A 24,360-nucleotide genomic window follows, 5' to 3' on the forward strand; every position below is an offset into this window, starting at 1 on the left:
CAACTGCCATATTTCCAACTGCTGCCCCATCCCAGAATGGAGCAGCTCTTGGACTGAGCAAACCCCCTTTGTGATGAAAGCAGAACAGTGATCCAGCAGAAGGGCAAGAGAAATGGGCTCCCAAGTCCTGCACAGGACTCCCAAGTCCTGCACAGACAACGTCACAGGGAGCAGGTGATGCTGAGAGCTCAGAACTGAAGTGTTTGCACTGCCTTACAAGAAGAAAATTACCTCACTGTACTGCAGTTATCCCACATCACAAGAAATTCAGTGTTTCCCAATCTCTGAATTTGTTCCTGCTGATGCAAATCTCAGTGTCCTTCACTAAAACCTGTTTCCCTTTTCTAGAGTTCAGCAGAATTGGCTTCCATCTGCATAACACAACAATTGCTCAGCTGGTTCATAAATGAGGCGAGTTATCCAATGCTCCGTTAAGACATCTGATAGAGGAGGAAGTGAAGCACCGGGTCCAAGTCTGTCTTTGCCTTCATATAAACTCCATTAAACTGGACAACAGCGTTAGCAATCAGACTCAGGCTTCTTACTGAGATACAACCTGCCCTAAAACTCTCATCCTAGCAGAGACAGACACAGCCTTGGCTGGAATGCACATGAGAATGGAAGACTTATTTGGACACGTAGTGCCTTCCCCTTCAAAGATGCGGTATAAATAATATTTGAGAACGTCACATCAGAGGGTTTGGAATTGATTTAATCAGAACAGAACTTGCTTCCTGAAAAAAAAAAATGATCCGAATTTGGGCTTCTCCAAACGGAGCAGCCAAAGTAACAGCATCACTGCTCAGTACCCTGGGAGGTAAAATCACCTCGGGATAAATTAAAAAGACCTAAACCCAACAACTACCAGACTTGAAGCACACAAAACAATATCCAATTTCCTTCTAAAGCAGGCGCAGCTGACTGCACAACGCAGTGTTTACTCTGAAAATGAGTAAAGGATGGAGGTGGCAAGTCACGGAACAATCTCAGCTGACAAATGCAATGCTTCCTTCAGTGGACATTTCACGATAGCACTGTGTGCCTCTGAACGATGAGGGTTCCTACAGCGAGCTCCCTACATTAAGCTAGAACACTTGTGAAATGACCTGGGAAGAAAGGGCTCTGAAACAAGGAATACTGTATATAAAATCCCTGATCATAAATATTAAAGCTGTATCTGGTACTGAACAGCCACGTACAATGACACTGTTGTTTCCGATACAACCTTCTACACAGACGACCGATAGTGCTTCACTTTCCACCGTTTGGATCTCATCCGGAAAAAAAAGTACATTATCATTAGAAACAAGGATGAGGCCACGTACAGAATGACACACAGGCTCATGTCTATGTTGGAAAATCCAATCCCCAGGAAGGACACGGCCTGCTTCGCCTCTTTAAGGGTGGCTAATCGAACCGCGCTTTTATCGCTATCTTTGACAGGTCCGTGATTTGCTATTAGTTTATCTAAAACCTTAGATTCTGAACCTAGTACGTTTTCTTTATCCTGGATCTTATTTTCTCTGTTTCCACTTGGCTTCTTCTGTAGGCTCTTGTCCTTCCCCTCCCTTGTATCCCCCTGTTCAGTTTCACTGGAGTCTGTTTGGCTTTCGGCATATTTATACAGAATGTTTTCACTGCTGTAGTGATACTTCATGAACTGCAGAACCTGGGCTTCATTCCAGCTGTGTAATCCTTTGATTTCCTCATGACATGCAGGACAAATGTCTGGAGTTGGCCATTGAACTTTGGGAAATTTTGGATCTTCAGTCAAAGCACCTAATTGGGAGAAGAAAATAACAGTTATCAGCAGTGAATGAACTAGGAAAGCTGAACCTGGAAACCAGAGAGAGTGTTTTCATAAGCTTCCTTATGGACACCGATTATGTTCTGAAGTGTTGATTCTTGTTTCAGGACACAAACACTAAATCACAATTACTTTCCTCTTCTCTCAGCTGTTGTGTCCACTTTCAAATACAACAAGATGCTACGACTGCTGTTTTTAGAAGGCATGAAGCCATCATCTGAGCCGTGCAGGGGTTAACTCGAATTACAGTTCAAAACAAACTGCTCTTCTGCACTCGCTGCTCTTTAATCCTGAAGCTTGGTTTGCAGCAGCAGTTTCAAGGCCAAAGACTTGCAGACATTTTCCTGTTTCTATATCGTGAACCATTCCAGCCTGGCTGGCTTTTTCACAGCTTGCATTATTACTATAGCAAACTATTTTCAGTACTTTAAAAGCCATTATCGTATTTCAGATGTATTTTTCAGCTTGCATTTTAGCATTTAAACATATAATGCTGCCTTGAACTACATCCAGTGTTAACTTTTTGGCTGCTCATAGCTTTGGTCACCTTTCCATCTTGATAGCAAAGAGCTGAAAGCTGTAGCTAGTGTTGCACTGCTCTAAAAAATAACACTTTGAAACGTGGATGAAGGCAATTTTAGAACAAATCTCTACCTGTAAAAACCCAAGCTGATTTCTTTAACCGATTGTTATTAGTACACTAATGCTTAAACTATTTCGGTAAGTTTAGGTTCTTATTTTATTATTAAGGTAAGAAACTTTGGGCTTCTTAAGCAAGATGTTGTTTAAGGATTCAAAGAATGCTTTCTAATATTTGTCTCTGATATTTACAAGTAAGAGAACACGTCTGTGTTTGGGATATGTTAAAGATCACTCAGGAATCAATTTGTTTCAGTAGAGAAAGTAGAAACAAAACATCTTATGGTAAGATTACAAACTGAAAACTTGCTGTACTTCATGTTTCCCTGCCAAAGAGAAGAATGCCATAAATCCTGCACATTCTGAAGCAACAGAGCCATATACAGCAATCGCATGACCTACACTTGAAGGCTGTGCCAAGGTGTTTTCATTGACCAGTCAAACATCATTCCTCATGGAAAGCTATATAATATTACCAGAACTACAGAAGCAGCTTTTAAGGATTAAAATCTATCACTGTCCCAAAGAGAAATTTTAGCAAACTTAAAAAGCATAATTTAACATTATTATTTATTCCAGTATGTTTCTACTTCTTACTAAAAGGGTATTTTAGCTGGCTGCTGCATCATCTAAATCAATATCCATATGAGTTTTTCCAATAACTTAATGTTCTAAATAAGTATATTGCTCCACTACTTAGCAACTCCAAGTCAACAGGACTACCTTTCTCCACGTTCAACCTGGCAGTAGTAACAAACATTAGGGGATGTTTTTATTTAATACCTCACCATTTACTTTTTTCTCCTTGGAGGAAAGGAGACAAACTGTTTATACTCACAGCAGTATTTAATACTTCATAAATCTTGGGAATTCAGCATAACCATAATATAAACACAATATAGCATATTTAAATTGTAACTAATGCTACATCATAGAGATCCATAACAGCAGACAGGGATTTAGTGCAAACAGAAACCAATTTTCTTTAGTGCTTTAGTTACTTGATATCCCCATAACAGAACGGATTAAATACAACCAGTATTTTAACAGTACTTTAACTGGAAACAGAGCAATCTAGTGGGGGAACAGATCTGCTTCATACAGTAATTTTACTTCACTCTGTTGCTGATCTGCTAATAGCTTAGGCTCTTTTATCCTGAGAAAGTCTCCCCTTCAATTATCATCATTTTCTATGCAGCATCTCACCACAGTGACATGAAGACAGGTTTTATCATCTAGTTAAACTCTTACATAAAGAAAAGCAATTATTTTTTATCCCCCAAAAAGCAGCTGAACTGTATTGCTCCTTTTGAAAAGGCTTTGATTTGTACTCCAGAAAAATGCTCTCCTCAAGCAACAGGTAAAAGTTCAGAAGAAACAGTATCCAAGAATGATGGAGTTTTTCATGATATATCATAGGAGACACTATACTCTAGTAACATAGTTGTGCCTCAAGGGTGTATTTCTCACCCATGCAAAGGTTACCAGCCTGGTCTCTAGTTATAGCTGCTTAGGATGCTCGAGGTTTTGCTCCAGACACAAGCACCCTTTCTTGAGCACTGATGTAAATGTGGAGTTAGTCTTTTGAAGTCAATATTTAATAAAGCAGTGTCAGGCTGGAACAACGATTGTTGTTTTAAACTCATGTTACAGAGCCTAAGTTGCATATCTCTTTGTTCAGATATAAACCACATTGTATAAGATGTCACAGGCTTGTCCTCTGGACACAGCTACCCATGGTGGGTTTCCCCAAGCAAGGTCTTCCATACCTGCAAGCCTGTTATTCACAACGTTGTGTTTCTCCCAGAGCCAGAGAACAGCCTTGTCCAAGGTTTTAACGGAATCCATGGACTCTTTAGCCATTTCTTCAAAATGCTGAGCACAAGCCTTGCATCCAAAAAAGTGCTGAATGTATCTCCGCATGACCTGAAGCACTATTTGGGGACTGTCTTCAAGACCTAGGATATTAGAGGGGTTAAATCAAAACAAATATATTAGTGGGGTTAAAAGCCTCACACGGTTCTTAGAAGAAATACCCTTCCCTAACAAAATACATACATAATATTGCCCAAGTAGTTGAGGTGGGACATTCAGAAACCAAATTATTTGGCAAAAAGATGTAGAGTTTAAAGTGATCTCGAATGGTACTTTTCAAAACATACTGGTTTGAAAGGTTGTCTGTGATATTAGACACAACTACAAAGGAATGAATTCAAACACACTCAGGTTCAAGAAATGTTAGGCGAGTGATAGCGTTACTGAAAATGTGAAGTAGCTATTTATACCCATACGTACTAACACAGTCTATACAACTGTGTTCAGTTATGCAGAACACCACATTTTAAGAAGACTTAAAGGTCAAGTGCTCATTACAGTGAAATCTCTCCCTTCAAGGAGTATCTTATAATTTGAGGGGGGGCAAACTTAGCTAAATGAAACTCAGATATTACTGCGTTTTCAGAAGCCCATTAACACAGTGCATTTTGCAATGTTCAACCATGCAAAGCCCATGCTGCCTGTACTTCACACAAATCATGTGGAAGTAGAGACTTTCTACACTATTTTGCCCAATAACTAAATGAATACTTACATTACGCATTCACTATTGCATTTATGCTTACTGCTTTAATGCTCAGGCATTAAAGTTATGGTGACCTTGCTACTGAAAAACCAAGAGTCAAAACCCCTCTGGTAACTATTTGACAAGGTGCCTGTGATATCCGTTTGTTACTCCATAACTCTGAAGCATTACAGAATTCCAGAATCTCATTACAGTTACTAATTCCATGGTTTTCTTGGCAGGCACTGAATGAACACACATAACAGCTACTTAGCAGCATCTGAATTTTCATGAGTAACTCGGGGATTCCTCCTAAAATAAATACAAACCCATTATTATTTCTATAACACACTTTTACACTGGAGATAATGCAAAAGAATCCTTATTTGATTCAGAAGTAAGGTAAGGTCTTCACAGATTAAGAGCTCTGTCCTGGGCCTTTAGTGCGGCAGCAGATAGTCCCTACGTCAATAAGTGACTCGAGAACCAGATATAATTCATTGAAGTCCTAATGGTTTCATCTCCGTCACGCAGATTTTCTGATTCATGCTTAATTGACCTAGTAAATTCTGCCCAAATGTGTTTACGAATGAACTATCTGTTACCAGGAACATGCACTTGTCAAACTAAACACGTTTTATGATGCAGATTGATCAAATTACCAACTCGCGCAGCTGAACACTCCACCATGAGCAATTTACAGCGTGGGTTTCACAGGTTCTGTAGTAAAGGGCTGCAGTGCTTTGCTCACTGCTCTGTTCTGGCAGTGAGTAACAAACAGGTTGGTTGCACATATCCTCTCTGTACATGCATTATTTTTCGGAAGGGAAAAAATCCTCAACAAAACCCATTCAAAACTATCAGAGTATTTCTCTGTCTTCTATCTAAGAGATGCATGAAGATGTCAAACACCTTTATTTAGAACAATGCCGTTATATTCTTAACCGTGGCGGCAAAGTAAGTTTTTAAAGCCAAAAAGAAATCATAAAAGGCAAAAAATCTCTACTCAGACATTCAATATCTGTGATTGAACTGGCATGTATAATAAAAGCTATGAGATTAAAGCAGATTAAATTACAGTATTAAAAGAAAGGCTGAAAAATCATTTTGGAAAGTTGAACTGAATTTCAGGCAGACCACTTTTACCATGTACTAAAATGTATATTTAGAAAGAACCAGTAACACACCAAAAGTAACTACTAGCAAATTACCTGCTTGTGGAGGAACAGCCTGATACACAAATTCAACTGTATCTGTTCTGTGCAACGTGACACTCTTTGACAATTCATTTTGCTTTGAAATTCAGCGACAGATTAAACAGAATGCAGATCATTTTTTTATAAACCCCACAAGCCTGTCTTATTCACACTAACAGATCCTATTACCTAAACCAATATTTCATTCAATTAAATGCGCTCAGGAACAGATTTCTGCAGTGATTTCATACATCCTCAGGTGCAAGCGGTTCTGTTCAGAGTTCCTTTGGATTCGCTGATGCTGAGCAGGTTCACATTACACCCTTCCACATTGGAACATGTCAAACATAAACCAAAGAAAGCCTCAGCAGGTTCCCTCTGCCTGCCAGACGCTGCCAGAAGAGGAAACTATCAAGAAAAATACGGCCGCTTCCAAAAGAAAACAAACAATTGCAAAATGGCTCATTTTGTTTGTTTTTCTTTTATCAGCCCAGAGATGAATCTTCTATTAACATCTGCCATGTATCATCGTGTAATCCTCCTTTTCTCTTTCCTCACAAACTACTGCAATTCAGGGTAACCCTAATCTTTAAAGTGGACAAGAACCATAAAACCCTACCTGTGGTGGGAAGGATTAGGGAGTACATCATGCTTTTTAGTAGATGGGATTTAAACAAGCAATAAGGAGAGGAAAACCTCCCAAGACATAATCCGACAGTCTCAGACTGACCCAATTCTTTCGCCATAAGAAGTGATCATCACATATCTGCCCCGATTTAAATCGATGGCTAAGTGTGCCAGAGTTTTCAGGTTCTACAATGAATTTTTGACTTCAGATTGACAAGAGCTCACACTTGAAACACTGCAGCAATTTAAGATGCAATTTTGTATGGTTAAATATTAAGAACATTTTTAGATTTAATTAGAAAACTTTCGGCAATTGGGACAAAAGGGGAAATTTAACTTATGCATGATCCTGTTGAAGAGCTAACATGTCATCCAGCCCAAAACCCCCAAACTCACCAGGCAGAGCACAGTACTAAATTAAAGGGATGCAAAAGGGAAACAAAAAACAACAGCACGATTAGCTAGCCAAAAAAATCCCTCTTATGCAGGAGTGTCAATATTAAGAATTGAGAGATTTTCACTGTGATTTACAAGTGATGCTGGGCAAATGCAGGCTTCCATAACTTGAAATAATGAATTATTTTTTTTAACATACAATCAGTAACTGACAAATAGCAAATTTCTGAATTTTATGATCTAGTAGCAGTCCATCTGGCATTCTTACATTCCTGGGAAAAGACATTTAAAAGGCTTTAAATGAAAACTAAATAGAACAATAACCAAACAAAGCCCTATCCTGGCAAGAACAAAAACATATTCCAACCCTAACTATTCTACGATTCTATGTGAAGGCCAGTATTTTAGCATTAGTAATTCTGTTTCCATCGTGTGAGGAAAATAGATTATATGTCCAGCAGGTTTCTTAAACAGGAATCATCACCCAGACATAAACACTCCGCTTCACAAGATGCTGCAAGTCTAAAAATAAGCAATTTTACTGAGTGCTTGCAAAGGAGTGTATCACTGCCGAGATTAATGGTCACTGAGTACATTCAGCTGAAAAAAAACCCAAACAGCCAGAACATTCACTATTTAAGAAATAATATTACAGAAGGATTGGCTAATGGCTGTGTATCTTTTACAGCTGCTAAACTGTAAAATGTTCAATCTCATTCTTCTCAAATTCAGAGAGCAGTGTAATCTCAAGTAACCTGAACAACCTTCCTCTCTTTTCAGGTAGTCCAACATTTCTTTCTTTGAAATTCTCCCCTTTTTCTGCTTTATGGCTCACACCTTTAGGGCCACACACTTTATTTACCTCCTCTCCAAGCAAGGACAAACTGACCTGCTTTCTTTGAAGCCTCCTGCTGCAGTGAAGCTCTGCTCTGACCTCTGCTGGTGCAAACCTGAAAGCCACTGGCCAACACTAATGTATTTGACTATTTACTAACGCATTTGCTCTAATCTGTTTTGTTTCTACTGCACAGCACAACTTTGTTTTTCCACATTTGTCTTTTCCTCCGAGTGTCCCACAGAACTGCTGCTTACCTGTATTTATCAACGCCTTTGGCTGCAGTGCAGCTTGCACTGTGAGGGTGTGGAACAGCTTCCAGAGGGCACAGGTATAACCCCGCAGCTCGGGTCTGCTGCCCTGACACCCGACCCACTGAACCTTCTTAGTGAGAAATATCCCAGAAATCTGAAAGAGAGATGCAATTATGACAGACAGCTCTGGGCCATAAACGTGCCTCTGAATGTAACAGCAGTCACAGCTGAGCCTACCTTGAAGTTGAGGTGATCCGAGAATAAAGAGTAAATGACTCTGCACTTGTTGCTAATGAATTCATGCTTCAGGCAAATGAATTTTAAACTTACAGCCATCCTTAAGTCTGAGACACTCTAATGCACCATTATAAAACTCATGCTTCTCACAAATATATTAGATATACAACATACAGTCACTGATGCCAGACCTACTAAAAGTCACATCACGGATGTCTGATTAGTCTGACAGAATTAAGTAGCTTAACTTGTAAACTTGTTTTTAAGCACAGTACGAACACAACACACACAAATACTACTGCAAATCTGTCAGGGCTACAGTTTCCCTGGGTACCCTAAATATTCCATACTACTCAGCAAGATTTACATGACTTACAGGGTAAATTCTGAAGATGCAGAATACATTATTATTTCTTCTTAAAACAAAACCATTACTTTGTCATTACACTTAAAATTCAGTGCAAGATTTGAGTTTCTGAGGCTTATCTCCCTGCTTCCTGAACAAATGGAAGGCTTCCAAATTCTGGATAGCAATCCCATTTCACGGGAAGACAGACTTATATTAACTTCTGTACAAAGATGGCCATAAACAGGGCTTTGTGTTACTGAAATGAGGCACAGTTTACTGTGCCAGGAAATTAAGGAGTATTTGGGGAAACTCTTCGGGAATAAATCCCATTTCAGGGGGTAAATTTGCCATCACTTAAGTTCTGACCTTCATGAGAATCCTGCTGATTACCAGGCACAACAAGCAAAGGCAACTCAAAAATATCCATCGGGAACATTGCAGGATTTGAAGCTGGCATCAGGAACGTGTCCATGTTAGTGACTGCTTGCTTCTCATTAAACTGAACCAGGATTGTGTGTGTCAATTCTCTCATACAAATTCCTTCATGTGGATTTTTTTTTTCCTGGTAATGATTTCCCTTCATTTCCATTTTAACCTTCTTATAAGTCCATTATGACTGAGGGGCCATCAGTAAGTGATGTCTTAGATTTACACAGAATCTTATCCTTTACTAATGCTGTATTTTATGCTGGAAACTAGCAACAGCTTACCCGCATTTTGTTGTTGACAAGATCTAGGATAGCATCATAAGGGATTTTGTCTAATGGAAGGCTCACCAGCCACTCCTGCAAGGTCTCTAACAACTTCACCACAGACTGACGGCCAGGGAACAGCTGAGAAAATGAAAGAAAGAAAACACCGTATTTTAAAGCACAAATCTCATTACCAGCAGGACACTTTCATCTTGATGTAAATGCCTTAATTCCTGTCTTTAGAATGCTTCAGATTTTCTTTTGTTTTGAGCAAATTAATTACTTGTTCTGCTTTCAGTGAAAAGCCATCTCACACTGACTTCTGCTTACAAAATGTGACAAGTTGTAGGCACAAAATGCTAACTAGTAAAACAAAGCTACTCAAAAGGAAGCAGAAATGATAGAGCAACTTTTGGCAGATTCCATAGAATTTCAGATTAAGGTAATTCAGTTCTGTGTGTAGCTCAGAACAGAGCATCAGACCTCAGTGAATCAGAGGCGCTGAAATCCTTCTCACTTGTGGAAGAGTAATCACAGAAATTAGTTCTCCTAAAACTTACGTTCAGGTATCTGTAAATGCAGGTGTTGGTTACCTAGAAGAGCATTTTCCTTTCCTGTGTGTAACAGTGATTTCCGAAGCAATCTGGAGATTGTGACTTCCTTAACTTGCAATTTAAAGAAGTCACAGACTGGCAGACTGGTGGTAATGTCATTACCTCACACTAGAAATTGTATTTTGCTTTAATGGTGGCTGTAATTACTACAGAATTAAGTAGAGTATGCATACTATCCTCTAAATATCCTTCCAGAGGGAGCAGTATTTTAACAGATGGAGAAATTATGTAGCAGGTACAGGGACTTTAAGTATATAAAGCAATTTATGACAGAACATGCTGTACGCATGCCAGTGACTCCACAGTCAATGTCCAGCTATTGATAATATCTCCAATTCAAAGACTGCTTACTTGATACCACACAAAAGGGCAGGAACTCCCTTTTGCTATTGTATCTAACACAAGGAGCCCTGTGCATTGTTTGGTTTCAGAGAACCTTAAATAGTCTATAATAAACCAGCACACCTCTGAACTGCATACTACCATTACATTTACTTCTGTAGGACCCCCAGAATATCATGTACTATTATCTAGAAGAATATCTAACAGACAGTAATTGTACAGTATCTCAGATACATAACGATCTCATCAAGGATTCAGAAACCAATGGACTTCTGCACTGGTTGCCAAAAAAAACTCTAAAAGTACAACAGTGGAAATTCCCTAAGTAGGGAACCGGAGACCTCTCTGGTGTAGGACTTACCATCACTATAAATGCTGTTAGAAAAGAGGATAGTATAAACATTGCTTAACAGGAACACCTGAGAATCATGAATGAGAACTACAAGGCAAGTGTTTCACGACAACAGCAGTCCCCACTTGTGTAAGGCAGCCTGGAGACGAGTGTGCCACTTAAAGAGAGCATTCCCCACTTACGCACTAATAGCCAGGGAAGCAAATGACATCAGCTGGCCAGGAGCCATCAGGAAGCACAGAGGATGTTTTAGGGATAATATGATGGAAAGATTACTACCACACTTTCTTAAAGAAATGAGGCCAGCTAGAGATTTCTGGTGGCCACAGCGGGGGCAAGAAACAGTCTGATTTTCAGATAAATCCAGATATTTGGAAATAGTTCACATAGGCCTTACTATTCCCTCAAATAGCTGTTCATTCACTTCCTTTAAAATAATACAAAGGGCTAGCTGCTCAGTAATTATGAAGAGACACTGGTCATTACATAGGCTGATATTATAAAGTTATATTATTCCAAATTTTTTCAAGTCACATCACACAGATTGTCCCTTCACCCAAATGTAATATGTAAGCATCTTTAAATAGTCAATTATATACAATATCTCAATTATTTTAAATACTCAACTAATTAAATGCAATACCTTAATTATATTAAAAATATAGACAGAAGTTACTACTGTCTCTAAATAAAACACCATTGTCAAGCATGCATTAAAGAAATCCAAAAGTCAAGAATGAAAAACAAAAGGGTTTTTAATCCCACCCGGTTACAATAGCTACTTATCCTGAAAATCTGATAAATGGACTATATTTACAGTGCTTGTTCAATATGGTGCAGACTACTTAAGCTTTATTTAATTTCAAGCCCTCTGAGATTAAATTAAAATGCATTTCAACCCTGTGTGTCAGAAAAACACAGAATAACTCAAGAATTTAAAGAAACCCACAAAACTCTTTTTAAGCTAGTGAGGAAGTGTATATTTAAGGATTGTGAAAGACATTTAGAGAGACTTATGTCGCATAATAAATTTTATGTTACAGTCACTTTATTCGTACAAATAATCAAAGATTAGGAGTGTATACCTTGGCACAGACAGTAACAAAGTCCTTGAAGGTCTTTAGCTCCGCTCCCTCAAGTGTCTTGTGCGTAGCAAGCTCTACCCTGAGCAGGTAATGCAATCCTGATTCAAGGTCAGCCATGTACAGCTTAGCTCTGAAAGACACATATATAACGTTAGAAAGTGGCAGGTTTCTTTCGCTCATTTTCTCACCAGTCATGAAGGTAAAATTGATATATAGTGGGTGTCATTAAAACCTCCACGTTTGCCACTCCACGGTGATTGCAGTGTATCTTACACCAGCACGGGAAGACACAGTGGCTACTTCAGGCGCTCGGTGGGTGAATGTCAAGCTCAATGAGTTTCACCATACCCTCTGAAAGGAAATTTTATGTCATGTTGTTCACAGCTCAGACAAATGAAGCATAACCACACACAAGAATTTCTTTTCTAGTTGGCTAAACTTTTGCCTCCCAGCCAGTTTTACCTTGTAATGCAATTATAACCCTGACATTGTTAGCAAGGAAATAGCTAGGGTAAAGAAATTACAGCTTCTCCTCAGGCCTGACCACAAACAGAAAAATTATATGCTACGAAAAAAGGGAGACTTTGGTTGAAGTTGGTTTCTTTTGTTAAACAAAAGTAGATCATACACAGAGCAGGAGTGCAAACAGTGTTGGAAAGGACTGAATCTAGAAACCCTCTCCCAAATGCAGCAGTTTTACTGGAGGTTCTTTGCATGTAACAGTCAGTTTTAATCACACCAGCTCTTAAGACAGATTGAGGTACCTCATAACAGGTACAAGTAAAGCATGTAAAGCAAATCAAATCTTCTAAAGAGTTCCTTCTCACAACCAAGTATCTTCATTTTAAAAAAGATACCAACAAAAACCACTTTACAAACTACAAATGCATCAGGTAAAGCACCTGACCTTTAATGCTTTTCAGAGTACAAACTTGAGACAGTATGACACAGAGCATTGTAACTGAACAAACAGAAGTTCATATAGTTATAGAGTTAGTACTGAGTTCAGCAGCATTATTATCTCTAAACCCAAACAATTAAAACCACCTATCATTCAAGAAACTGACTGCCCTCCCCCCCCCCCATAACATGCAGGAAGAAACATACAGAACAATCTATATTCTTATCAACTCAACTACAGACTGGTATGAGTTTATCTCCTTAATTAAGAGGGTACTCACTCAAATCTTAAAAACCAGCAAAATTCTGCTTCAACTTTCTTAAATAAAAAGACATCCATAGGAATGCATGAGGTTCTCCCAAAGGATCCTATTTAGAAGATACTCGGGCTGGAGATTCGTATCTACAAGATTTTGTCTTGCTGGAAGGCAGCTCAATTTAACCAAGGTGTTTTGATAACAGTGTTTTGTGGAAAGTATTTTATAATAGTCCTTGCAAGAAGATGACATTAATAGTGTCTATGAAAGGAAAATAAGTACATAATTGAAGCACTCAGTCCTACATCTTTTCTATCTAAGGATTATCTCTCTGCAAAGCCTTTGCATCCTCCTCTCAAACAAAGAGGGAAGAAGAGCGATAAACCTTACTGGATTTAGTATGATAAACTTCTTTTACACTGACTTTAGTATTTTCTATTACACTTGCATTTGACAAGCACTTTTTAGTGGGCACTGCTTCAGTATTACACACACAGAGCATTCTTGTTTCCTACAGAAATGCTGTAGCTTGTTACTATTTATTTTTTCGGAGACAATGATTACTTGCTGAAGTTTTCCAACAATTCTAATCAGGGATCAGGATTTTATTGTAAGTGAGAGCACAGCTTTCCACACGGCAAGAAAAAAACTGCAAGCAAATTTTAACAGCCAAGCGTTAATCTGAACATCAAAGGTATCACTTACTTATCGAACTCTTTCCACACCTTGGTTTCTGTACTCTCCTCTTTGTTTTCTTGAACAGGCAGCTGAAGTGGCAAAAGAAGTTTCTTTCTTACACCTGGCAGTGACTTTAAATACGAAGAAAAGAAAGACCGTAGAGGCTTCAAACTGCATATAAATGGACAAAGCAAAGATTACTTTTCATCTCAGACTAAGTGAATATCCGAAGCAAATTAGTGTATTTATAAAATAAGATATTCACTTTGTTGCACGTTTCACAGTCCTAGTGTAGCATGTTATGTTTTGCTACAAAGTGAAATCAAATAATGTTCAATTTAGATACAGTAATAACAATCATTTGGATTAGTGGTTTGAAATCCTATCCAAAATAAGATCCTATCAGCTCACCTTACAGGCTATGTTCACAAGGAAAAAGTATTTTGACTTAGAAACAAGCTTTTTAAAGAACTTTGATACTTTTTTTTTTCCCCCACTTTTATTCCAAAGTGTTTTCCTTTCAGAAGCATCACAGTAATAGGTTAAAGCTATAACAGCGTAAGTAAAATTCGTACTACGTCTCTTGTTAATAATACAGGTAACACACAACTCCAGTCAGTACAATGTATTGATTACATGTCAGGACAAAACTTTACTATATATATATATGCAAAAGAAGGTTATAGAATAATTTCTTTTGTATGAAAGCAAGCTGTGGAAACTGCTCTTATAGGTTAAGTGGACATCCCCATATTCCTTGAGAGATAACTACTTACCTGTTAATTAATCCATGAGACCCATTAGGGTGCATCAGGTAGCATGAAGGGACTGAGGTAATGCCAAGTTTCTCAAGAAAAGGCTTATCAAAATTCAATGCTCTCTTCACAACGATGTTTTCATACTGGATCAAGTCTAAGAGAACCTGGGTAATGAAAAGATGACATGAATTATACATTGTTCAAGGAATCTGCAATCTTGTAGGACAAGACATAAATAGGTGAAGTGCATCATCCTTTAAGCTGTTCACCAAGGAATACATCTATAAGTATTCTGTGGACACTAACAATTTCAGTTAAAGAAAATTTACTCTGCCCTGGAAATTATTACTCCTATCTTCCTTTTTTTTCCCCCAGTCTATCCTGATATTTTCCCTTTGAAGTCTAACATCTGAAGAAAACATGAGAATGAATGATGAAATGTCCTCATAAACCTCAAAACAGCCCAGAGGTTATTCCACAGGCACCAGCAGGTTTATGTTTCACATTACATGTAAGAGTCTAAAGGCAAATCTTCAGGTAGTGAAGAAACACTGCTCCCACCACTTTATGGCGTTCTGATGTCAAAGTCTATGACTTTGAAAACAACTGAGGGCTCCATGGGAGTTAAGGCTTTGCCTGGCAAGCCCTGCCAGATCAAGCTGGGTAGTCTGTGGTGTTACAGCATCCAGCTCTTCGTTCAGCTCTTTTCGTTTGCCAGCCCCCGAGCAGAGACTCCCTGCAGGGATAAGCGCCCACATCTCAAGATGCCAGCACCCAGCTCAAACCAGTCTTCATCAACTGCTTTACACCTGATGCTGGGCTTTTGCACTAGAGCAGCTGGGAGTGGGCACAAATCTCTTTGCATGGTGTGAAATTAGCAAAGGGTGGAGGAGGCAGAAGAGGGTGGCAACATCAGGATGCCTGCAAGATTTGCCAGGGCTTGACTATCCAAATCATTTGCCAACTACAGCCAAAGCTGCACCTACAAATATGATGACTCAGTTATAAGTAACAAGAATTTGCCTTTTAAAAAAGTTTAAATACTGAGTTCTTCCCTTCTTAAATCCTTCAAGATCCCACTGCTAAAGGCACCTTCTTTTGCTGCTCAAATGAGAACACTCCTCTCATCCTTCCATTAGTTTGTGCTGTTATACTACCATTTCAAACGTTTCATTCTTACTTACAAACTCCCCCATGCTTCCACTCTTCGGACATTTCTACTTGCCATTTGTTTACTTTTACCCCTCTCTGCCTCTTCTGTATCTTTTTCCTGTTGTTAGTTTCAGTTTCCACTATACTTTTCCCTCTCAGGTCAATTACCTTTGCTACATTATCCCTCACTTTCAAACTTGTAATGTAAGAGACGCTACACAACATCAGCAAATGTTTTTTCTTCTGAAAGCAGACTCCACTTTCTGTTAATCAAATGACACTCAAGTCTTCCCCGTAAGAGCAGGTAATAAAATTAAGGTGAGTGCGTTCAAAAGCTGAAGAACTTTATGATCATCCCATTTCTTCTCTTCAGTCATGTCCGTTTCTATCAGCCCAGGAGCTTCTGGAAAACGAACGTCTGGGAACAACCTGCTTCTCAAAGTGATTCTTGCTTTTGGCAGCACAGTCTCCTCCACTTATGCAACTGGGCCATCTCAGCATCAAATCTAATTAGAAACATTTCACAGACATGGGATGTTTCTACACAGATTATGCCTAGATAATTATGCAATTTATTTTCTTCACTTAACCTCGATCTTGGCAGGAAGAGAAAAGTAACAGTTGTCTAAGCCTACAGCGGGCTCATTAGGTGGTGAAATGATGCCAAATCAAATATTTTATTGGGGGGGTGGGAGAAGCAAAAAGCCAAAGACTCCCACTTCCTCAGTGCCTCGGTGCTATGAAAATGATTTTATGCTCTCACTTAACTTAGAATGTAACTTCCTAAAACCTATACGTGAAGAAAGAGAACCAGAGAATTTATGTTATAAGCAGCTGAAATAGAAAAAGCTGCCCAGAATGAGTATGAGGAATGGTTCTCCAGCAGTGAGAAAACAACAGAATCTGACAACACATTTGTTGTGATCTTCCAAATCTTGAAAGAAAAGACTTGTGCTAACAATGAAACTAGCAATGTAATCATTTCATGTAATCTTCCATTAAAACATGAATGGAAGAAATTAACCTGAATTCACATTCCCTTATAAGCAAGTTCCTCCAACAGCCCTATATAATCCCTTTGTGATATCTCAAATATGCATGACCTGCCCTTTACGACCCTTTAATTCAGTTCTATAAACAAAAATGTTGTTGTTTGGCTAAATAACGTAAAATTCAGCTGTGTTATGATAACATTCATTCATATTCATTATGATATTCATAAGGCATACATTACCTCTCGTCCAACATAGGAGTTATTACTTTCAAACACAATGGCAGTATAATGATGGCTGCTCTTGTCAAAAAGAGAAGTGATATCACTGGACCTTTGGAGAAAAGAAAAGCTATTTAGCACAGGTAGAATGCAGTATGCACACCGTTGTTGATGGAATTTCCTTCTACAATCTCACAGCAAAACTGATAATAAGGAAAAAGGCTGAATTCAACTTTAACAGCACCTTCTGCATTGTATTTCATTAATGCAGCAAGCACACAGCAGCTGTATTTTAAACAAGGAACTTACGGAACGGGATCCAGCGGCGGACAAGCAGGAGGTCTCAGCTCTTGGGAATGGTTCTGTAAGAAGTCAATCATCATCTGACGCACTGTTTGCAGCTCTCGATCAGCTCCTGTTGAGAGCAGGTTACAAAAAACCATACAGTGCTTCAGCAAACTGGGACAACACGACCCACATGCAGGTTTTTATGCATCCTCCGGCTTTTCTATGTCAGGTTTTTGTTTTACATTTGGACTTCAGCAGAATATTACTTGGCTGAAGAACAGGAACTAAGGATTTGCTTGTAGGATTTCAGCTGAATGTCGAGATGATTTAAAAGCTGTCATTCCACCCCAAAATTAATAAAACCTCAAGACTTTTCCAATTCTAACCATCTGCCTGCCTTGCTGATTTCTCTTCAAATAATGCTTCATTCTAAAGCTGTGCCCATTTTCACAGTCGTTGCTGTGGGCAACTTCAGTACCTTGTTTTTTTGTAATAAGGACATTCATCGTGTATTAAAACCTACAAAGGTTTTTAACCGTTTTTACCAAACAGCCAGGTGAGGCTCCAAGGCCATGTAACAATGTGAGGAAATAACTGAAGAGTGAGAATACTTTATTTGCTTTAAAAGAAATTAATTGAAAAGCTGAAACACTCAGAAATGCCCCAAAATAACAGGTACAACTACGGTCCATTGCATGAAGGGTTAATGGTGCAGGTGGTCTCTCTTCTGACCTCTGGCCTTCTAAATGTTAATCCATTGAAAAAGACAACATTACTTTTGTCCCCAGACAAACCACCTCAAGCTGTGATCCTGTCAGACACAGGGGATAAGCCTGTTTTCAGTCAGTCAACATCTGAATAGGGGTTGTCCCCAGTGAGATTCAGGATGCCTGGAAAGTGGCTGATAGATCAAAAAAGCCCCAGAGTCGGGATTGAGCAAACGGGATCTCCTGCTGATGAGGTGTGTGGTGGAAAAAAAACTGAAATTTTCAAACACCACCAAGCCATTTGTGAAAATTAGGAACTACATTCCAAAGAAATGAGGAATCTGAGCTCTCAGTCCTTGAACAAATGTCTGAAATTCTGCCTGACATCCCAGTTACATACAGTGCTTGCAATATCGTATCTTAAAGAGCCATCCAGTGTCCAGCCCATCTCTAGCTGTCCAAACTAACTGACTGGCAAAAGGCTCCTGCTTCCTGTGCACCACATTCCTGGCTCATAGGATAACTGCTTTGGGAATTTCTTACCGTAGGATATGCGTACCTTTGTAATTTTCTCCAGTAGTAAACTGCTTTGTAAATGCTTTGAAGAACTATGTGGGAGAAAAAAAAAAAAGTATTATTGCTTTGAAAACAGAAACAAAAATGGTTTTCAACAGTTTTTAGCTTTCACAGCTCTAATTACAGAATGTTTTCTATCTGTTCAGAAGACAGTTTTCCCTCTTAGCCTGAGTTCCAAAGACTTGATTCTCAGCCATCTGAGAGTGGCTTATACGCACCAGTCAAAACTCTGATACACAATAAAGGCAACTTTTAGAGGAAAAACCCCTAATGCATAATGCAGTACTGTGTATTGATCCATTACTGCAAACATTAACCCAAACACAACTGATTACCAGCACTGATTAATCAGTACTACCAACTGTGTGTATACTTAGAACACTATTCACATCTTCTCAACTCCCTCCAGTGGCTAAACAGGATATATAATAGAGCTTGACTGCCTTCTGCTATAAAAAATGAAGTAGAAAAGATTTGGTGTTTCCAATTTACACCCAAAACTTGGAAGATAAAAACCAAATGAAATTGCTCCTTCTATCAGGGTAGAATCACAAATTCTGCAGAGAAATATCTCTTGCTCCCTCTCCTGTTATAACAAACACAGTCTATTCAATCCTCCCCATCACATTCTGCTCATACTTACAGTTAATAATAAGATTATACAGGCTGCAAAGACAGAGAAGTTAAAGATTGCATTTACGCCTGAAAATGAACAATTGTAGATACTTCTGGCAAACACAAGATCCCTCTTAAAAAGCAGTTTAAGCAAATTAGGAAGTCAATTAGAAAAATAGTGTAAAAAATATATAATTGATTGAACTTCAAACCTTCACTTTCACATACCAAAACTAAATCACTATTAATAATCACGAAAATCTGAATGTGCAAAGTATTTATACAAATTATTATTATCCAGTGAATATATTACAATAATCCAGTACTCCCTACAATGGCATCTTTTTTCAATAAGAATCTTTCAGATTCAGAGCTGAGGACTGAATTACTGCTCAAGTAACTGCGCCTGCTATTGCATTCAGTGAGACAAACTCAAACTCATCTTCTATAAACTCTGTAATTTTCTCAGCAAAAGTAAACAAAATTCCAGCTAAAGAGCAACTAGGTACATGTCAGGCACTGCACAGGCATGTTCGTTATGCTTTTAGTTCCTATAAAGCATGGATCATTTACCTAAGGCTATATATTATACCACTTACCCTGAATGTTGGGTAGTAGTGAATACCGTATTCTTTGCACGTCTCGTAGTTTTCTTCTTCCCCACAATCCAGCACACCAAGCCTAATTGCAGATTCCCAGTCTGAAAACAAAGGCATCTTTCAATTTTCAGCAGAAGTGATCATGGATCCCAGCTGATGGATTACCCTGCTTCCCATGGAAATCAACAACAGAACTCGGAGATTCCAATGGCATAAAAATCAAGCCCTGGGTCGATTCTCATTTGCTATTCATTTCTATCCTCGAGTGTAATACTGGGTTTTAAAATAACAAAAACCTCCCTTGTTGTCTTAGCTGCACCAGTATTTTCAATATCTAAATAAGAATCCCAACACACAATGCAGCGGTTTCAGGGGCAAAGACATTTTACTGAATCCAGGAAGATGAAAAAGGGACCACCCCAACACTTGCAAGACACAGGACTGTATTCCTAAGCTTTTCCCATCAGCTAAGCTCATAAAATAATGCATGCAGAATATATAGAACTGAGTGAAATTAATCCAACAGTTACTCATCCACATGGCTGTCAATTACACCACCATAAATTCAGCATCTTCTAGTACAGCTGTTTTAACAAGGACTCACTATTTCCGATTCTCTTAGAGACCTCCAGAACTGCCCACAGGCCAGGGCTCACAGTTTGGTCACTGAAAGGTGTCTTTAGCTTTTAGTATAGGAATTCATTAGATATATCTCAAAAAATATCTGAGTTTTAACCAGAGTGCTGAATAGCTGAGTTTGAACCTTGCCATAGCTTTCCTTTACAAATGTTTCATAGCAATAACCACCAGAATTCAAGTATTTCTATAAATATGTTTATATAACTTCAATAAAAGCTTTTGACTCATTTAAAGCTTTTTCATTCTGATTTTGCTAAGAACTGAGCTTTTTGACCCACACTCGGCTGCAGCAATCACTTTAAGGAAGAACTGCTCCCAGAGACTCCTCAGACAGTTCCTTTTTAAAGCTAAGCTAAATCAAACCAGCTGTGGGCAGAATCTGAAGGCCCACCACAACTCCCAAGTATCAATAAAATTTGAAAAGCAATAAAAGTCAACTTGCTTTTATAGCAAAGAGCACGAAAGCTTCATCAAGTCCAAGCTCTGACTGACAGTTGCCTGCCTAGCTGCTTCTGAAATTCAGCTTGACCTTTTTTTGTCTTTGGAGGAGGATGGGGCAGCGATGGGAGAATCTCGGTTGTGCTGAACATGCCAAGAGCTGAGCAGGCACCAGGAGTGACTACAAGCACGCTGGAGCAGATGGGCACGTATTCACAGGAGCACAAAAGATGCAACAGTCTATTTCATCAAATAAAATGCAAAATAAAAAAACCCAAGTGTGGCTTCTGGATGTCTCCCATTCAACTTCCACCATTCCTCCTCCTTTTTCCACCTGTCTTGATCCTCCTCCACACCATGAATAGAAGCACTATGGACCCAATGCAAATGGCCCACAACCAACAATGCAACCCCCTGGCTTGGGTTAAAGAGCACCAGCTGGGCTGTGTGCTGCTCAGCATTAGCTTCTGCTTTCAAAGGAGCTTTTCCTTTCTAAAGGATGCAGAAGTGCCCAGCCTAGACTGCACACTTACAGTGGCACTGTAAAGACTGGCTTTGTAAAATACCCATGAATTTTACATTAATATTTTTGAAATAGTAACTCCCAAACTCTAGGAAAGGGGTAGATGGGTGTTATATCAACCAACACTAGTTCCAGCTATGCTAAACAAGTTCCAATGAATGACATGGATACATTGAATCACCTGCAAATGGAGCAGACTGGTCAAACCTCCCATATGAAGACATGCTACAGAACACCAGAATGCTGCAGAATTTCTCCTTCCAGAGAAGCTGTGGCTGCCCCATCCCTGGCAGTGCTCAAGGCCAGGCTGGACACAGGGGCTTGGAGCAAACTGCTCTAGTGGAAGGTGTCCCTGCCCACGGCAGGGGTTGGAGCTGGAGGAGCTTTAAGGTCCCTTCCAACACAATCCAGTCGGGGATTCTAAGACACCAACACACCAGTTCCAGGGGATCAGCAGGAGGATACTTCCTGTGCATACACCTTGTGCAGTCCCTCCAGCAGAAGGCTGCAACGCCATGTGTTATTTTCCATTGTAAAGTTCTAGTCAGGGAGATCACAAGGAACCTTTCCCTGCACGCTACTCAGGAGTTCTGTATTGTAACACACGGGCTGCTTCCGAACAACGTTTCTGAAGTTCCCCACCAAACATGTTTAAAGAACAGTTTCTAGAATGAAATCGTTACTGCTGGATTTGAAACAACAGTTGCTGGGTTTGGAACAGCTGTACCAAATCCAGAGATTGCTTCTGCATATAATTCAAGGGTTGTTGTATATGGGATTTCCAAGGGTTTGTAACTTCTACACAGAAAATTACAACACATCATTCCAGCCCACAGGCATTTTGGTGGATAAATTCAATCATCTTTTAAGACAGAAAAGTACAATTAACGATAATGGCTGCTTTGGGCACTACTGCAATAAAACTAAATGTGTGATTAGGAAAGCAGCAGCAACGACGCTGAGCTTAAAGCCTGTTCTGAGAGGGAGCATCACGCTCAAAACGTACATTATACAAAAGCAAGCACTGCTCCTGTGTTTCGGGAGGGTTATGTTCTGCTGTGATGGTTGCAGTGACAGTATTGCCAAGATTTAGAAAATGAGAAATGAAATAGAAATTAAGTATATTAGCACAGGCCTTTAATGGGCAAAGCAGTTGCACCAGTTTGGCTTGGCTATACCACAGCAACAAATACAACCACAGTGATCGAGGAGTTCTCTAGTGTAGATGAGTCTGCACCCCAAAGACAGCTCCAATACGCTAGTAGATGAGTAAATATTACTGAAAAATAAATGTTACGAGTTTAAGTAGGCAAAACCTTCTGGGGTTTTATTTTTGGATGAAGCTACCAATGAAAACTGTGACTGCTCTCAGTCTCCTGCTAAAATCCACCCATTCCAACTTTAAAATGGCAACGTTTTGCTGACAAACAACACTAGAAGCCAAGTGCATTCGCTGGTGGTGCCAATGTCCACAACATAAAAATCCACTTTTTTAAATTAAAGTCTTCACAGAAACACAATAAAGAGTAGAAAGGCCTTCAACTGGTTATAGCAATGCAAGTGTGTAACATCCTTTGCAGTTATTGTGACTAGAGATGAAAAAGAACAGATATATCTGAAGTCACCAAAAGTTATAAAAATATTGCCTACAAAGGTATGATGCTGCTGTAGCAATACATAAACATGGGCCTTTTTTGACAGAAGCTCGAGTCAGTTCAGGCTCTCAGGATCACAGAATCCCAGACTGGTTTGGGGTGGAAGGGACCTTAAAGCTCCTCCAGCTCCAACCCCTGCCACAGGCAGGGACCCCTTCCACTGGAGCAGCTTGCTCCAAGCCCCTGTGTCCAACCTGGCCTTGAGCACTGCCAGGGATGGGGCAGCCACAGCTTCTCTGGGCACCCTGCGCCAGCGCCTCAGCACCCTCCCAGGGAAGAGCTGCTGCCTAAGAGCTCAGTTCAGTCTCCCCTCTGGCAGGTTAAAACCATTCCCCTTGGCCTGTCCCTACAGTCCCTTGTCCAAAGCCCCTCTCCAGGTTTCCTGTAGCCCCTTTATGCACTGGACCTGCTCTCAGGTCTCGCCGGAGCCTTCTCCAGGCTGAACACCCCGACAAAGTGCCAAGACGGTGCCACTGGCTCTGAGGCACTGCACATCACGCAACACACGGCCATGGGTGTCGAGGCGCCGCCGAAGCCCGGGGCTGACACCGCGAGCGGAGGCCCCGCTGCAGCCGAGCGCCCCACGGGTGACCACGTGCGGCGGGCCACGGACAAGGCCCCGCTGCGGCCCACACGGGTACCCGGCGCCGGGCACTGATGGTCGCGGCCAGGGGACCCCAGGGAGGCCGCGGGGGCAGCGGGTCAGGTCCGCGGCGGCCTGGCCTCCAGCCGGGCGGAGCTGCGGAGAGCCGGGCGGGGCGGTGACCGCTCCCCGGCCCGACCCCGGTGCGGAGGGGCGGCGGCGGCGCCTCACCTTTGACGTCCCCCGCCAGAGCCCGCCAGGTGGGGGCGAAGGCGACGCAGTGGCCGCAGGACGAGCTGTAGAACTGCACCAGCCACGCGGCCGAGGAGTTGAGCAGCGCCCGGCGCACCGAGCCGGCCGTCAGCACGGTGAGCGGGTCCTGCCCCGCGCGGTACAACCGCGCCGCCGCCGCCGCCAGCAGCACCGCCAGCACCGCCACCGGCCCGCCGCCGCCCGCCGCCATGTTGGGACGCCAGCGGCGCGCGGCGAGGGGCGGGGCGGGGCCGCGCCATAGCAACGCGCCGGCCCTGGCGACGCGGCCTAGTGCCGGCTGCGGCCCGGCCCCCTCGGCCCTCCCCGCCCCGGCGGCCCGCAGCGCCGGGGGGGGCCCGGTGCCGTCACCCCGGGAGGCGGCGGGGTCGCTTGGAGCGTTACCAGACCCCGGTGACAGCGGCGCACCGCAAATGAGCCCTGAGCCGCTGCGTTCTGAGCCGCGTTTGCCTCAGGGAAAAACCAACCGAGGTTCAAACAATAAGATAGGTTGGTGGCCGATTTTGTGGGCAATCTGCTGTAGG

At 40.9% G+C, this 24,360-nt stretch overlaps 1 protein-coding gene across 1 annotated transcript; it reads right to left on the minus strand.

Moving 5' to 3' along the window:
- Nucleotides 1–691: 691 nt before the first annotated feature.
- Nucleotides 692–24,054, minus strand: QSOX2 (quiescin sulfhydryl oxidase 2). The gene is made up of 12 exons (XM_057409123.1): nucleotides 23,798–24,054; nucleotides 19,729–19,829; nucleotides 18,498–18,546; nucleotides 17,253–17,358; nucleotides 16,965–17,055; nucleotides 14,597–14,742; nucleotides 13,848–13,991; nucleotides 11,986–12,115; nucleotides 9,611–9,733; nucleotides 8,318–8,468; nucleotides 4,216–4,404; nucleotides 692–1,779 (listed from the first exon to the last, which is right to left on the minus strand). The coding sequence occupies exons 1-12, from the start codon at nucleotides 24,027–24,029 to the stop codon at nucleotides 1,229–1,231; spliced, it is 2,013 nt and encodes a 670-aa protein (XP_057265106.1). The 5' UTR covers nucleotides 24,030–24,054; the 3' UTR covers nucleotides 692–1,228.
- Nucleotides 24,055–24,360: the final 306 nt, after the last annotated feature.

This window comes from Pezoporus wallicus, unplaced genomic scaffold, assembly GCF_028554395.1.
Source record: "Pezoporus wallicus isolate ANWC-B61680 ecotype Strahan unplaced genomic scaffold, APGP_CSIRO_Pwel_v1 contig_8341, whole genome shotgun sequence".
Classification (NCBI taxonomy): Eukaryota; Metazoa; Chordata; class Aves; order Psittaciformes; family Psittacidae; genus Pezoporus; species Pezoporus wallicus.

Excerpts from the sequence above, each read along its gene's own strand:
- QSOX2 (XM_057409123.1), bottom strand. The coding sequence starts at position 24,029 with ATGGCGGCGGGCGGCGGCGGGCCGGTGGCGGTGCTGGCGGTGCTGCTG. Across the intron at positions 17,056-17,252 it reads CCGCCGCTGGATCCCGTTCC|GTCCAGTGATATCACTTCTC; the intron begins GTAAGTTCCTTG and ends TTTTCTCCAAAG. Across the intron at positions 9,734-11,985 it reads TTGTTACTGTCTGTGCCAAG|CTGTTCCCTGGCCGTCAGTC; the intron begins GTATACACTCCT and ends TCATTTTCTCAG.